General features: G+C 45.2%; 1 protein-coding gene across 1 annotated transcript in view; it reads right to left on the reverse strand.

The window, feature by feature from the left end:
• Positions 1-877: 877 nt before the first annotated feature.
• LOC306931851 (protocadherin-16-like) overlaps positions 878-15,990 on the reverse strand; it is a gene marked incomplete at its 5' end in the record, with an annotated part of 88,831 nt that continues 73,718 nt past the window's right edge. The window contains 12 exons of the mRNA XM_079513504.1: positions 878-4,642; positions 6,062-6,203; positions 6,892-7,178; positions 7,525-7,655; positions 8,160-8,311; positions 8,634-8,845; positions 8,941-9,054; positions 9,714-10,580; positions 10,750-10,959; positions 11,101-11,226; positions 12,527-12,766; positions 14,878-15,724. Coding sequence (XP_079369630.1) covers positions 2,043-4,642; positions 6,062-6,203; positions 6,892-7,178; positions 7,525-7,655; positions 8,160-8,311; positions 8,634-8,845; positions 8,941-9,054; positions 9,714-10,580; positions 10,750-10,959; positions 11,101-11,226; positions 12,527-12,766; positions 14,878-15,724 — 5,928 coding nt within the window. The 3' untranslated portion in view covers positions 878-2,042. The remainder of the gene's footprint in view (positions 4,643-6,061; positions 6,204-6,891; positions 7,179-7,524; positions 7,656-8,159; positions 8,312-8,633; positions 8,846-8,940; positions 9,055-9,713; positions 10,581-10,749; positions 10,960-11,100; positions 11,227-12,526; positions 12,767-14,877; positions 15,725-15,990) is intronic.

Raw genomic sequence — 15,990 nt, forward strand, 5'->3', positions numbered from 1 at the left:
GATAAATTCCACTATCATAATGAATTATCTTTTAATCTGCCATCAGTCAGTTTTAGTTTCAGACTAATGAGAACATATTGCTTATTTTACTGTCCAATGACATGAAATGGCACAAGGGAAGGACTCCACAAAAAGACCACCCCCAAAAATCGGCACGCGCTACGCGCGCCCACACATGTGCCCCTGCCCCCCCAGTGCTCTCTGCACGGCCCTGCTTGGCAGTCAACTCGTGTTTAGACAAGGCTTTCAAAACCTTACGAATAACACATGAATGTTTCTGGACTAGGTATGTTAATGACCATGTAATATGCATTATGACTAAAGTGTAAATAGAATTACTATTAGTCAATGAGAAACCAATCCACAAATGTTAAGCTATATTCTTATTACCAACATAACATAACTTACAGTATTTTTGTTAGGAAATAGCATCGGACAACATAGTACTCTACTAGACATTTGTAATGTAGAAAGAGAGCCCATGGTCCAGATTAACCCATTGAAATCTGTAATTTTAGATTGTTGCGTTGGCTATTAAAAAAATAGCAGATAGCTCATGCAGATAGCGAGCTTGTACATCTGCTATTTTTGAACATTGTTGAAAAAAATCTTTTTAATAATTTTGAATTACGAAAGAACTACTGATTTAGAAGGCATTGTAGAATCTGGCTCATGTCTTAATCCATTCTGGGCGGGAACCCCTTTTGGTGTTTTAAACATTATGTTATAATTTAGCTATTGAAAAATAGCAGATCTACAAGCTCATAGCGCGCCACCGAGTGGCGCGCTATGAACTTGTAGGTCTGCTATTTTTTTTAAATCGTTAAAATGTGCCTCAAATCTTTCCGAAAATTGTCATGATTTAGAAAACTTTTTTTTTTTTCTCCGACGTCAGGCCTGCATGGGTTAATGGGTTAATGGTGACGTGTGTAAAACATACTCTCCTGAAAGGCAATTCAAATATCTATTCTTTCTTTACGTGTATTAGGATACTGGAAAACAACCCATTGACACTGACCTTAGATTATGTTAACCCAGTTGATGGCCAATTACAATGAACAAATGAGATTAATTAATGAATTCTCAGGAATGTCATAACCTCGTGGGAACTTGCAAACGGAGCAGCTTATCGGCATCGTAACTAATGGTAGTAAAGCTGCTTTGGGTTCTGCTTATAGAGCTGGCCGAAAAGCAAACCCTGGGCAAAGGTAAGGCTTGTCGTGATAGGTTAAAGCAGGGTAACCTGAAAATTAGGACAGATACGTACTGTACTTTGTGACTGTTAATCAGGTTTGAAATTCCTTCAAAGAGTGAATGTGTTTGGGGCTATGACAACATAGGAAATATCAGTTGCAGTGAATTGTAATTCAGAGCATTCACTTGATTCCTTGAATTTTTTATCGCACAATACTGTATTCCAACTGATATTTTGTTCTAGCAAGGATGCTTCTTCTTTTTATAAATATTTACAAGCCTCTGGAACAAAATCCCAATTCATAAAACATTTAAGTTTGAGCTTCATTTTAAACCACAAGAGGTTAAGCATGACAGGAAATGGAACCAAGTTACAGTACAAACAAGTAAACAGTACGAGCTACAAATATACAAATATAGAAATATATTCTGAGGTTATCTTAACCTTCAACACAATAATGCCATTCCTTGTCAGAAGCCATATGTCAGTATAAAAATATAGACAGAAAAATGCTTTTTGTACAAAATATTGACATCACAATGAATCCCCATTTGAATGTGCAGATTGACACGAATCAACCGGAGAAAAGGCATTGTCCATTTTGACCTGTTAGTCATGAAATTCAGTTCATTTTCTCTTCATTAGGTACCACACCCTCGGCTACAGTATACGAATACGAACCGCTTAGTATCCTGTGTATCTTAATGTCCATTCGAATCAAGTGGTGTGGCAGTGAGTGTGAGAATATAGTTACATTACATCCCCTTCTTGTCATACAGTAGAACTAGCCTGAACTCCTGTCTAGTTTTACAGTCAGGAGTTCAATCTTCAAATGAACTCTTGGGATTTAAATCCTTATCTCTGCCTCCTCGCTGTGCTCTAGATGGTGCTCAGTTGTGCTGATCATGGAAGCTGAGGGACCCTGGGAGACATTGAAGGGTGTTATTGCTGGAGAGCGGGCTGCTAGTGGTGAGAGCGAGGGGGAGAAACTTGGAGACATGGCGACTGATGAGATGGATCCCTCACTACTGAGGGGAGATCTCCTGAAGGAAGCCAGGTGGGGGAATGTCCTCCCCACAGCGGGCTTTGGGGGTACAGTTTTTGCCCCTGGATGAGCCACAGAGGTAATAAGGGGTGGGGGGTCAATTCTTGGCTCGGCCTTTGCTTTGTGGTGAAATGGCCGGCGGGGATTAGAAGGAGCTGTTTCATCCTTTAACCGTGCTATTTCTGTGAATACATTAGCTAAAGGCTGGAACTGGGGGCACCAGTTCAACAGGTAGTCCCAGTTATAGCTGCCCCTCAACTCCTCATCACTGGCCACTATGGCTGTAAGGGAGCCATCCACAGCGGGCTTTCCATCCTGTGGGAAAGCATAGTCTTTAGGGTGTGAGATGTTGAGCCCTCGTCCCACACCTAAATATCCACCTCCTTCATCCCTATAAACTGGTACCTGGCCAGCCAGTAGAGTGCCATTCAAACTTCCCAGTTTCTTTGCTTTAAACCAATGGTTGGCATCTATAGAGGGATCACAAGACACATCTGACAGCTGGTCTGCATCCTGCTGGATACCAGAGTCTGGACCTCGGGCAGAGATGCGCTCTTGCATGGAGGAGGAGATGCTGGACACACGAGGGTACTCATTGATCATCCTGATCTCATCATCCTCCGCAGCCTCTGCATCCGCCGAACCACGGCCGCTTGAGTGGGACGGGTCCAGTGACCCACCACGAGTGTATGGCCCGCCGCTGTTCCCGCCCTGATCAGGAGTATATCCAGGAAGGGCCTGGTGGTAGATCATTTCATTCACTGACAATTTAGTCTCCTCTAGCTTGTGCAACACTGTGGCTGACACTGGTATCCGGCTGCACATTTTTTGTGGCGTCTTCTGACGTCTGAATTTGACAAAGAACAGTGCCACAGCAACAATCGTAAGAATGACTATGGTCCCAAGGGAGACCGCAATCACACTGACAAGCAACATGTTCATGTCCGTGGAGAGACCGAACAAAGAATGGGTCACATCGATGGTAACCCGGGTGGTAGCTGTACGGGATGTCTCCAGAGGGCTGTGGGCGGTCACATCCAGAGTCATCAGGCGGACCGCTCTCTTAGAGCGGCTCACGTGTCGGCTGTAGCTATCCATCTTCAGGGAAATGACACCAGTAGATTTGTTGACTTCAAAGTAAGGAGAGCTCTCCGCTAGAGAGTAGAGGACAATGCCATCCACACCTCCGTCCTCATCTCTAGCTTGCACTTCACCAATGCTCTGCCCTTTCTTTGACCCCTCAGGCACTTGGAAGGAGAACTCTGAGGAGGGAAAAACAGGATCATACTCATCCTCCCCTGTCACATACACTTGGATTGTGACTGTGGCAGAGTAGTTGCCGGCATCCATAGCAAGAGCCGCAAAATGGAAGGAGTTCACCTTTTCAAAGTCGAAAGTGGAGCGTGTACGCACTTCTCCCGAGGTTTGGTTGATGAGGAAAGCCTCTTTTCCCTCCCTAGAGTTGTCTAACATGTAATATTTCAACTGACCATAGACTCCTCTGTCATGGTCAATGGCATGCAACATGGTGACTAAGGCATTCTGGGGCTGGTTTTCCTTGATGCTAGCAGTAAGTACCTGGAGGGGGAAGTAGGGCTTATTATCATTGATATCCTTCACCTCCACACTGACTGGGGCCAAGGTGTAGTGACCTTGACCATCAGTGGCCTGGACCACAATCACATGGGAAGACTGGCGCTCATTGTGCAGGGGCCTCTGGAGCATCAGGGCCCCTGTCCACTGGTCCACATGGAACAGGCCTGTCTCATCGCCTGACGTTATGAAGTATTGCACCTCTGCATTGGGAGCAGAATCCGGGTCAGTGGCAGACAGATGTAAGATCTCAGTCCCGGCCACTGCCGCCTCACTCAGCACCACACTGTACTCTGCTCGGCTGAAGGCTGGTGGGTTGTCGTTGGCGTCTATAACGCTAATGATGATAGGCACACTGGAGCTACGTTGAGGGATGCCACGATCTGACACAACCACCGTCAGATTATAACCGGGAACCGCTTCAAAGTCCAGCCCCTCTGCAAGGATCAGGCTGCCCACCGTCTGAAAGCCCCGGCCCTCCAGGAACCGCACACTGCTCTCGATCTGGAAGGTGTTGCCAGCGTTGCCGTTAGCAATGGCAAAGTCAAAACCACAGTTGTCCCGTGACAGGTCCCCATCCAAAGCCTCCAAGGTCAGGATAGTGGACCCAGGGTGTCCGTCCTCTGAGACAGTAGCTCTGTACTCTGATTGGTGGAAGATAGGGGCGTTGTCGTTGATGTCATTCACTTGCACCTGCACAGTGGCGATGGACGAAAGAGATGGGGTGCCCTGGTCCCGAGCCTCGATCACTACCAAGATGGATGGGCTCTGATAATCAAACTCTGTCTTCTGGGTGATGAACAAGGTGCCTGTTGGGAAACAGTTAGGAAAACAGTTAGGAACGAGATTGTTTGCATTATTTTAATCAACTGTAAAGGTTTTTTTTTACTCAATAATCTCCAATTCATTATAGGCTGTTCTAGACCAAAAAACAAACACGTAATGACATCTAGGGTTATGGCTAAAGAAAGCATATGGAACAAAATAATAACAAACTATAACTCTAAGTTACACCTTTGAGAAGACCCGTAAAGGATATTGATGGTCCAAAACAATGGCACAAGTAATCTTACTTAATTTGACAATTAACAAAAACAGTAATCTATTCATCAAATTGCTTAATTCATGTTGTTTCAGTTTGCAATTCCCATAGCAAAACAAAAGAATACGTGTAACCTGAAGCATGTGATTGATATTAAGACTTAATGAAGCTAGTGGTTTGGCACGTGTGTGTGTGTGTGTGTGTGTGTGTGTGTGTGTGTGTGTGTGTGTGTGTGTGTGTGTGTGTGTGTGTGTGTGTGTGTGTGTGTGTGTGTGTGTGTGTGTGTGTGTGTGTGTGTGTGTGTGTGTGTGTGTGTGTGTGTGTGTGTCAGTGTGGGAGAGAGGTGGAAGTTCAACTTTGATGCAACAGCAACATCTTTATGATCACAGAGAGAGAACATAACAGAAGTGTGGAGCTAAAAAGAGTAGCCTTTAATGCAATTATTTTGTAGCTGCCAGGTTTACAAACAAATATCTATACTTGTATAGATATCTATTACTATAGCAAAACACTTCTTGGGTCATTTTAATGTCTTCTCAGACTTGTGTGGGCATCCCATCCCAAAACCCCCCGTTTTTACGTTGCTTGATTCAATATTTGACAATAATTTGATCAGACATGCCCCCAGCTCCTATATTATATAAGCCCAATCAACTTCAAACTCAATATTAGACTCATTGAAAACAGACGTCCCTGTTTTTTTTGACTGATTTGTCCATAGTTATTTCATGCATGGACTGCATGGATTTCATGCATGGGCTTATACAGTAGGACTCCTTGACTCAACATTACATTGCAGAAAATATTAACATAAGGAATCAGAAAATGAAGGTCCCCCCATTCATGAGAAAGACCATATCAGTCAAATATATAATCAAGCAACTTAAAAACTGCATGGGATGCCCACACAAGTTTGAGGTGTGGATGTGAAAATGACCCCAGAAAACATTTTTAAAGTGAAAATCCCCTTCACTAATGCTCTTTATAAAAAAACGTTTCAGGATGCTAACTTTCTAGGAAGAAAACGTTCTAGGAAAAAAGGCTGTAGTTTTCCCATTGATGATGACATTGGTAAAAAGTGCTTCTTTACATCCTGTTTTCACTAACATTTAATGGACTGATGCTGTGTAATGTTTTTTCTGAAGGGGTGCATGGGGAAAAGACTGGGAAACACTTGAAAACAAACCGTTGTTTGGGTCGATGTAGAATATGTCCCTGCTGGATGACGTCACTGTGTATGTGATCTTTCCATTCTCCCCGCTGTCCCGGTCAGTGGCTGTCACTGTGACCACTGCACTGCCTGCTGGGAGGTGCTCTGACACGGCTACCTGAAATGTTGATCAACATAATACGTGATGTTACACAGTGGTGTCATTGTGATGGTGGACAAAGTACTCAACCCCAGTACTTCATGAATCAAAGTATAGATACCGTCTGGTCAAATATGACACAACTACACGTGAAATTTGCATAGTCACTTTTGAACTTGTACTGGAGTATTGTACAAATTATGAAGTACATTTTCTTTTTGAGTGGTGCAGCCACTCCAAGGAACAGCAATGTCCCTATGTCCTAACCTATGTCCCTATGTCCCGATGTTTAGAGTACCAATAGGGGGTGCTGTTGCAACACTCAATACTTAATATCAATGCATTGCTGTATAAAAAATAAATTATACGATTTTCCTGAAATAAAAATAAATAAATATCAATATTGTTGTGAGCTTGTAGATCTGTTTGCAGATCTGCCTCGAGGCTCAATGACAATTTTCTAAAATAAGTATACAGTAGTATACAGTAACACTCCCTGATACATATATCAATGGCCATAACAGGCCCCTGGCCCTCCTTAAGGCCCTTTTAGACTGTAAACAAGTCTCTACGTGTGCTTTCTTGTATCACCATTGCCTTACAACCAGAGTATTGTGTTTGCTTGCCCACTCGACTGCCCATTCTGCGTAGCCTCAAAGATAATTGGTCTAGGGGCCCAAGCGAGTCTAAATCCGTTCGTACGTACCTGATACAGGTCCTGGGTGAAGGTGGGGGCGTTATCGTTCACATCCTCTACCAGCACAGTGAGGTTGGCCTGGCTCTGGTGTTTGGAGTCCGAGGAGTGTATGGTCAGAGTGTACCAGGTCCTCTCCTCATAGTCCAGCGTGCCGGTCAGAGAAACCCATCCCCCGTAGCGATGGATCCCAAACATGGCCTGGCAGTCTGCCTCTAGGTGCAGCATGTAGGACAGGGCTGGTCCGGAGTCCACGTCGTTACCTGTGACTTGTGTGATCATTGTGCCAATCACAGTGTCTGTGTGTGTGCGTGTGTATGTGTGGTTGGAAGGGGGGTGAAGACACAAGAAAAGGTTTATTCTGCAGAAAGTGGATGTCAAAGACTCAAGTTCCAATCACTCAGTACACAGCTTTTTTTTAAGAAAGAAAATCCTCCATATTTAAAAAACAAAACAAAAAGAAAAATATGATTTTCCGGAAAACCCTTGACTTCAAATAGACAGGAAATCAACTCAGAGGAACTCGGCAGTGGAGGGTTTCATCAAGGGGTCAGACCTTTATCACCGAGTCCCGCTGAGTGTGCTGAGTATGATATGGGTCTTGATAAGATCACTGGACTGACTTTCACTGTGAAGTTGACTTACCCTCAGGCACCCGGATCTCCTGAGGCAGAGGGATTGTGGGACTGTTGTCATTAAGGTCAATGATGATCACAGTCAACGTGGCAGAGCCAGCGAGCCGCGGGGTTCCCCGGTCGGTTGCCGTAACAACAAGCCTGGTGCCACAAAATAAATGTCAGTGTCTGGACTTTGCTTTTTATCTTTTATGAACCATGTTTCATAACGTTTCATCTTCCCCTTACAACCCACGTCTCATTTTCAGACTGAGCATTAAAAGAGATTTATTCCTCAGTGCAACAAGAAAAGGTATTTTTGGTACAGTGGAAATTACTGCAAGTTAAACTTTGCATATGAGCCAGGCGGAGCTGATTTGAGAAGAACCACATGGCAAGCTGCTACATTCAATCTTTAAGTATGCCATACACTCCTTAACCACTTGAACGTAGCATCCCTACGGGGCGGAACATTTTCCTCAAAAGCTTATAGCTTGTAAAATCTTGTATTTTCGGCATCGATTTGGTGTAGACAGAAAAAAAGAACAAACCCCAGCCCCAGTCAAGTTGAGCCAACTATGTGTATTTGTTTACTAAGTATAAAGGGTTTGATTGGTTAAGTATTCCACATAAATAATGGTGTTGTACATCTGAGGGAAGCCTCACTTTGTTTGTGTCCAGATCTCCCTGTCCATGATGGCTGCAGTGGTGATGCTGCCGGTCAGTGGGTCAATCTTAAACAAGCCACTCAAGGATGATGACCTGATGGAGTAGGTCACCTGGCCATTCTGACCTTGGTCTAGGTCATCTGCCAAAACCTAAGGAAATGACCAGATTGAAAATGAATGATGTGTTTAACATCAGTGTAAAGTGAACTAGTGAGTAATATTGGATTTGGAAGTCTGGGTTTTAAAAATAAAATAAAAAAAGGCCTCAGTGGCTCTGGCTTCATGGCACAACGGAATCTATGTATTCAACAGGGATGTTGAAAAGCATAAGGAAAAGAACACAATCACTTCTCAGTGGGACTGAAACTGTCCAGATCCCTTAAAGTCTTTAGCTGAGTGTTTTCTATTCTACAACTTCACACTTAAATGCATGCCAACCATAATAAATGCATGGGGGGACAAGCTACTGCACCTGAATAATGGGGAAATCGTAGCCCTGTGCCTCTCTAATGTAAGCGACATAGTTCTGGAGCTGGAAGCGTGGCAAGTTGTCATTGACGTCCTGCAGGATTAGGTTGACAGCCATGTAAGAGCTGGAGGACGCCGTTTCAGCTTTCACCACAAGGCGGAGTCTTGGGATCTCCTCAAAGTCCAGTGCCTCAGAGTTCTGGACCCAAATTTCACCTGTGGTTAAAAACAACAACAGTGGCTCAGAGAAGTATACTTTGGAGACTGCTTTTCTTGTGCACATCACATTCTAAAACTGTCACTGCACTTACCAGTAGTGGAGCTGATTCCAAACGACTGCATTCTGTTTCCACTAAATATACTGTAGTTGATACCAGATCGGGAGCCATCGGGGTACTGCGCCTGCGTCTGAGTAACCACTGTGCCTGGAAGATAAATGACACAAATTTTGTTGCTGTTGGGGCAGAAAGCTTGTATGTCTAAATGTGTTACTTTTCAGGAAATGGACAAAAGAACCAGTGTTCCAATGGATCCAGTGCCGTTACTTTCATTGGTTAAATATTTATAAAACACACAGAAAGACTTTACCACTTAAAACCTGATGTCCCTACTTTGGGAATGTTATTATAGGTGAAAAGTTAAAAGGAAAAAAAATAGCAGATCTTCAAGCTCACAGGGTTCTGTTCACAAGGCATTGTGAGGTTGTAGATTCAATTGAAACCGAACAAAAGATGAGATACCTGTACAGTACAATATATCACTCTGTAATTTATGATACATTCTTTACATATACATTCTTTCTCATTTGTATCTATCTAGAGGGTATGGGCATGCATAAAGTGAGTGGCAAATCGAGTGGCGAAGTGAGTTTAATGTCGTTTAACGTTGTTTAATGCAATCAGATAGGACTTTTCTGTTTGGAAGTATGGGGGCTCTGGGCTGTCAAGGCCAGAAAGTAGTTTTTGCCACTCAGTAGGTGTTCCCACATACTGTAACTTCCGGTTATAACGATGATTCCACGTGCATACCCTCTATACCAGGCAGGACAGCATTCAAGGTGAAGGTCTATGTGTGTTTTACAAACCTTTGGCAGAATTCTCCTGCAGGCTGATGTCCCGTGCATTGCGACTGAAGCGGATGCCCCTGTAGCTCTGTTCTCTGATATAAATGACCACAACCCCCAGGGAAGACTGAGATGGGCTTCCCTGGTCCATAGCCTCCACTATCAGTGTCCTCTGGCTCTGCGTGAGAGACTGCAGCTTCTCTGTGGCCTGGATGTCTCCGGTCAGCGAGTTGATGGTGAAGCCCCTCACGGGGCTGGCAAAGCGGTAGAACACGGAGCCATTGGCCCCGAAGTCCTTGTCCTCTGCCCTCATGGTGGCCAACACTCTGCGGTTGGACACGCTGCTGGCGGAGATGTTGAGGATGAGCGGGTCCTGGATGAAGAAGGGAGCGTTGTCGTTCACGTCCTGAACGTAGACGGTCACCTGAGCGGTGGAGTTGCGTGGATTGGACGGAGAGGAGTCCGTGGCGCAGACCTCAAAGCTGTATGTGGAGGTTTTCTCTCTGTCCAGGGGTGCTGCAGTGATGATGCGGCCCGTGCTTTGGTCTATGATGAACATGCTTTGAGCACCGCGCGTCAGGAAGTAGAGCACCTGGCTGTTGGCGCCCTGGTCTACATCTATGGCTTTTACCTCCAGAACAAGGGAGCCAATGGGGAGGTCCTCGGACACATCTGCCGTGTAGGTGCTGCTCTGGAACTGGGGACTGTTATCGTTGATGTCCAGGACTGTCACCTCCACCGTGGCTGTGCTGCTGAGCGACGGGCTACCCTGGTCCTGGGCTGTCACTGTGAGGGTGTAGCTAGCCCGCTTTTCTCTGTCCAGGGACCTTGAGGTGGACAGAACACCCGAACGTCTGTCCAAGATGAAATCTCCCAATGGATCCCCACCTGCAAGAGGAGCAAAAACATGAATAATACACAAGATATTTGTCAGGTTCCCATGCTATCTCACCATCGCATCATGCCATAAATAAAAATGTCAATGTCTGACCAGTAATATGCAGATCACTAGCTGCACGGATGAATATAATATAGTCAAGTGAATAGAAAATGTCACCTGTAATCTTGTAGTTAATCTCCACACTATCCCCTGTGTCCTGGTCAGTGGCTTGGAGGGTGAAGAGAGCCAGAGGCTCCAGGTTTTCAGGCACTTCCAAACTATACAAGAGCCTTCCGAACACAGGGGCATTGTCATTCTCATCAAGTACTCTGATCTTTACAGTGGCTTTGGCATGGTTCGGTGGCAGGCCTCCATCTTTAGCGAATACTATCAGGACAAAAACATTTTGAATAAGAAGAAGATGAAGCATAAATAGAAATGTATACATACTGCATATCTATTTTCAGTCATTGCCTTATTATATTTAATGCATGATAACAGTGTTCTAGTGATAGTGAGGGTCAGTACCTGTCAATGTGTGGTACTCCTGTACTTCCCTGTCCAGGGCTTTAGTGGTTGTTATGACACCTGTGACTGGGTTGATGGTAAAGCCTTCCTCTGAGATATCTCCGTATGTCACCTGACCATTGGTCCCTAGTAAGGAAAAAAAACGGACAAAGTTGTTATTTAAAAGATTAACCATTTGAACTGGGAAAGTGGAATGAGGTAATATTTTACAGCATTACCCTGCTTCACATTTACACATACGATATTCATAGCGGAGTGCTGTTTATGTTATGCCCAGTCTTTCACTTTTGGCCACTGACCTGCTCCACACAAGGTGGCTTGTTCAATGGAAACTCAAGAGTAGTTGTTAAATGAGGAAGGAGCATTTCCTTTCCCAGCTAGTCCTGCCCAACCGCTCCAGAGATTCAAGCCACTGACCTTTCCGGTCACCAGCAGGCTTCTCTAACCCCTAGGCTATCATCATAGTTTACTCTAAACCATGTGTATGTAGGCTGGATCAAATTTCCAAACCTTGTTACGCTGGACCAAGTTTCCTCACAGGCTAGGGGGAAAAATGCCTGAGAGCTGTAAATACTTGTGAAAATACACAATTTACTTTTCTCATGTAAACACAGTGGTATTCTCCTTTTTATTTGTTTGTAGCTTCTTTTGCTGTCTAAGCAGTTGGTGGTGATGGCCCTCCCTCAGGTGTCTGGATGCCAGATTGCGTGCTAACAGAGAGAGCAAATCTGGCACCATCACCTGTTTACTTCACTAATTGCTCTTGGAGAGAGAGTTTATAATCCTTCTGTTTTATGTGCTTCTGACTAAGGCCAAGAGAATGTGCCCTTCATCCACCCCCACCATCCTGTGTAGTCTTCAATTAAAAACAACTGCTAATGTCCGTGACGTGAACATGCGTGCGGCACATGTTTGCTGACATGACACCTTAAAGTGAACTGTGAGCATTGCTGGCTTATGCTCACTGGCATCCTGATTTTGAGAGGGACACAGTTTGACATCTGACAAAGAGAATATACTGTATGGCTTTAGTTAAGCTACGATGGCACCCTAGATATCCTTCCAGCAATGAAAGACTGATTTTAAACATACGGTATTCACGTCATGGCTCTGTGTCGAAATGTCACTCGGTTTTGTTTTCCCCAATAAAATATTGCTCCAGTACTCAGATGTTGCCCATTCCTGTTTCGGAGAGACACTGGACCTACAACGTTTGTCAGCTCAAGCAGTGATACCCCCTCCTTTGTTTAACTGTTCTGTATCTATCACATGCAGGAACATGTGTGCGATTACCATAATCTAATTAACAAAAATAGCCTATTATAAATGTATTATATATGACAAAGCATAGGTTACATAACATACATACCATGTGAGTTGTCAGTTTGGCAGAACTGCTGTCAGAGCACATGGTGCAGTGACTCACCTTGGTCCAGATCGGAGGCAGACACCTTCAGCACAGTGGATCCTGGCGGCTGATTCTCAGCTATCTGGGCTTCATATTGGCTCTTCTCAAACCAGGGCACCTCATCGTTAACATCAATCACATGGACACATAGCAGCTGACTGGTTGACAGCTGAGGTATCCCATGATCCTCAGCAATTATGGTGAGGTTAAAGATGTCCTGCTCTTCGCGGTCCAGAGATTTGAAAATAGACAGAGAGCCTGGAGAAAGATGAATTAAAGATGAAATATGAAGAGATATCCTCTGGCTTTGCATGCGTTATGATGTCTCATGGGAGCGTGTGAGTGGCTGACAAATGTGACCGTGTGATATCAAAGGCCAGAGCGAGCATTCCGTGGCTGCATGTTGTTACTGTATGTGACCGTAGTACACATTAAAACAAGCATAAATAGCAAGTGTGAGAAGATGTCGTGTGAGGACCAAATCAGAGCTAAACTCCACTACACTAGCAATGCCTACCTGAGTGCTACCACCACTGCTGTAACAGCCCAACTAATCTGGCCACAGTTTACGAGTTTTTCCATTCTGAGAATGCCGCAGCCGACGAAAAAGAGGCAGTAAACACACACTGTAGACACGCAACAACCAGGCCTGCCGTGCTCTGTAGAAATTAGGGGCACCCTTGCCTTTTCATTATCCTGCCCTAAGAGGGTAGAGCTCGCATTGATTCAATTTCAATTTCATGCTTTAAAATGAGCCGCAACCGTTAAAGAGGGGCCAGGACACTGGGGCTGTTTTGGTTTTGTTTTAACTTTTTCTATGTTTTCTCTTTGTATCTTGCTAGCTCTGAGATAACTTGCCCCTAAGCCTTTAATCTGGTAGGAGTTACTGGCTGGAATAGTTGCAGCGAGTTTGACTCCTCTGTGATCCTGCCATAAGCCTGGTCACTGATAACATATGGGCAGAAGAAAGACAGTGAGAAACAGGGGGAAAGGTTCTTATTTTGGATGTTTCCTTTCCAATTCCAAGTGTACGTGGGTTTTGGTGCGCCAACCCTCCAGTCTGAGGGTTAACTGAGGTAATGTCATGAGCGCAATTCAGACAATGAGTACCTGCTCTGTTTCTTTTCTCATATGGGGAATTCATTCATCAACATTTGATGTTATAATCAGAGAATAGTATTGGCTGTTGCTGAAAGTAATGTATCGTCTAACAAATAAATGTTTCCCTTTGTCCTTTCAGTGGACTGAATGACCTGACTTCTGACATTGAGTAATAGCAGATAGCGAGGGAATAACACCATACACTTAAAAGATGACCGAAACTCATCCAACAGCTTTGGGGTTCCTCTAATAATAGAGCTGTGGTTTTCTCTATTGTGGTCGAGAGTAATAGCAAACTAATGAAAATAGAATGTGTACGAGATGGGGCCGGTCCTTCCCATCACCGACCCCGGAACGGGAGCGAACCAGGTGCTCAGTGGATTAACTCTGTCATCGGTCTAACAAATGACCAGTGTGGCCAAAAACACTTCAAGATGGGCACACACTGTGGGCTGAGCAGTAGTGACATGCATGACAGACCCTGACTGTTTCCATCCCCCTGTCGGTCCGGGGGGGATCCCAGCGGGGGAGGGTGGAGCCACACCCGACGCGTGTCTCAAACACCACAACAAAGCCCACGGGACTGAAGAGCCCAAGGTCAATATTGAGTAAGTGACAGAGTCTCACGCAAGTACACAAACTCACATGTGCACACACGCATAAAGGCACACGAGCGTGTGTCTGCGTGCACACACACACACACACACACACACACACACACACACACACACACACACACACACACACACACACACACACACACACACACAGGCGTAACTGATCCCTTCTCTAATGGTTCCCAGAAGCCTGAGCAGGAGGTTCTTTGGTCTTTCATGGGAATAGATCCACAATAACAGATGATGGGCTGTGTGTGTGTGTGTGTGTGTGTGTGTGTGTGTGTGTGTGTGTGTGTGTGTGTGTGTGTGTGTGTGTGTGTGTGTGTGTGTGTGTGTGTGTGTGTACGTGTACGTGTGCGTGTGCGTGTGCGCGATACATTTTGGCAGGCTGCAATGTCTGGTCTCTGAAAGAAATAAGTCCTGAAAGGTGAAGCAAGAGTTCTATTGAACTCAACACTCTAACAGGACTATTAAAAGTCTTTGCACACGTGCGCGTGTGTGTGTGTGTGTGTGTGTGTGTGTGTGTGTGTGTGTGTGTGTGTGTGTGTGTGTGTGTGTGTGTGTGTGGTTTTATTGTATCAGCGAGATGTTGAAGTGAGGTCTTAAATGTCTGTATCACTCTCCAAGAGTAATCCCAGAGACTTGACTTACCAGTATTGGGGTTGAGGCTGAACGTCCCCCGGACATTTCCGGCCTGGATGCTGTAGGTTACCCTGGCATTCTCCCCTTGGTCAGCATCTCTGGCCATGACATAGAGCGCCACGAACCCCACTGGCTGGTCCTCCATCACACTGACCGCCGTGGGAGAGCTAAACACTGGTGCATTGTCATTCTCATCAGTAACATACACCCTCGCCGTAACAGAACCCTGGCGCCTCTGACTGGCATTCAGCGCCGAGTCTGATGCTTGGACAACAAGGATGAGGGAGGAAGTGACCTCATGGTCCAGTTCCTGTCCCAAGGAGAGAATGCCAGAATAGGGGTCAAGGTTCAGGAGGCCCGGAGTGCTGGGCCACAGGTGTAGAATGGTGTAGGTCAGTTCACTGTTGGGCCCGCTGCCGTCCTTGTCCGTGGCCTGGAAGGTGTAGATGGATGAGCCGGCCTCCATGCTCTCGGGAATGACAATGGTGACAGGGTCTTCTGGGAATTCAGGGGCGTGGTCATTGCTATCCTCCACGTCGATATCCAGCTGGACCAGGGTGCTGCTGGGAAGGGCCGTAGAGAAATCGTCGACCTCGATCTGCAGGGTGTATCGCGCGTCCCGTTCATAGTCCAGAGGCCTGGCCAGGTAGAGATCTCCTGTCAGGCGGTCCAACACAAAGGTTCCGTCCTTGTCTGTGCCGCCAACCACTGTATAGGTGACCTCCCCTGACTCTGTGAACTCCCTGTCACGTACCCTCACAGAACCAATGACAGAGCCAGGCTTGGCCTCCTCCACAGAGTTGAAGGTGATGGAGACTGAATTGGTCTTAGAGGGAAGTCTGCTCAAGCTGAGAACCTGTGACAAAGAGAGACCATCTTTGTTTGAACATTTGTACATAGAAACTGAGAGCAAAACAGATCTAATCCTGTTAAGAAAATCGACAGAGAAGTTCAAGTTGTTGGTTGAACAGAAATCGTACCAAATATAATTTGATAGCCACATTTGCCTGATGTTAAATTCAATTTGACAATTCCCAATACAATTAAACATTAAAAATACAGAGTTGATCAAAGCAGGAACAGATTTTGGCCACGATGTGAGAGTTGAGAATGAAAGAATCC

This window comes from Electrona antarctica, assembly GCF_951216825.1.
Source record: "Electrona antarctica genome assembly, chromosome: 11".
NCBI lineage: Eukaryota > Metazoa > Chordata > Actinopteri > Myctophiformes > Myctophidae > Electrona > Electrona antarctica.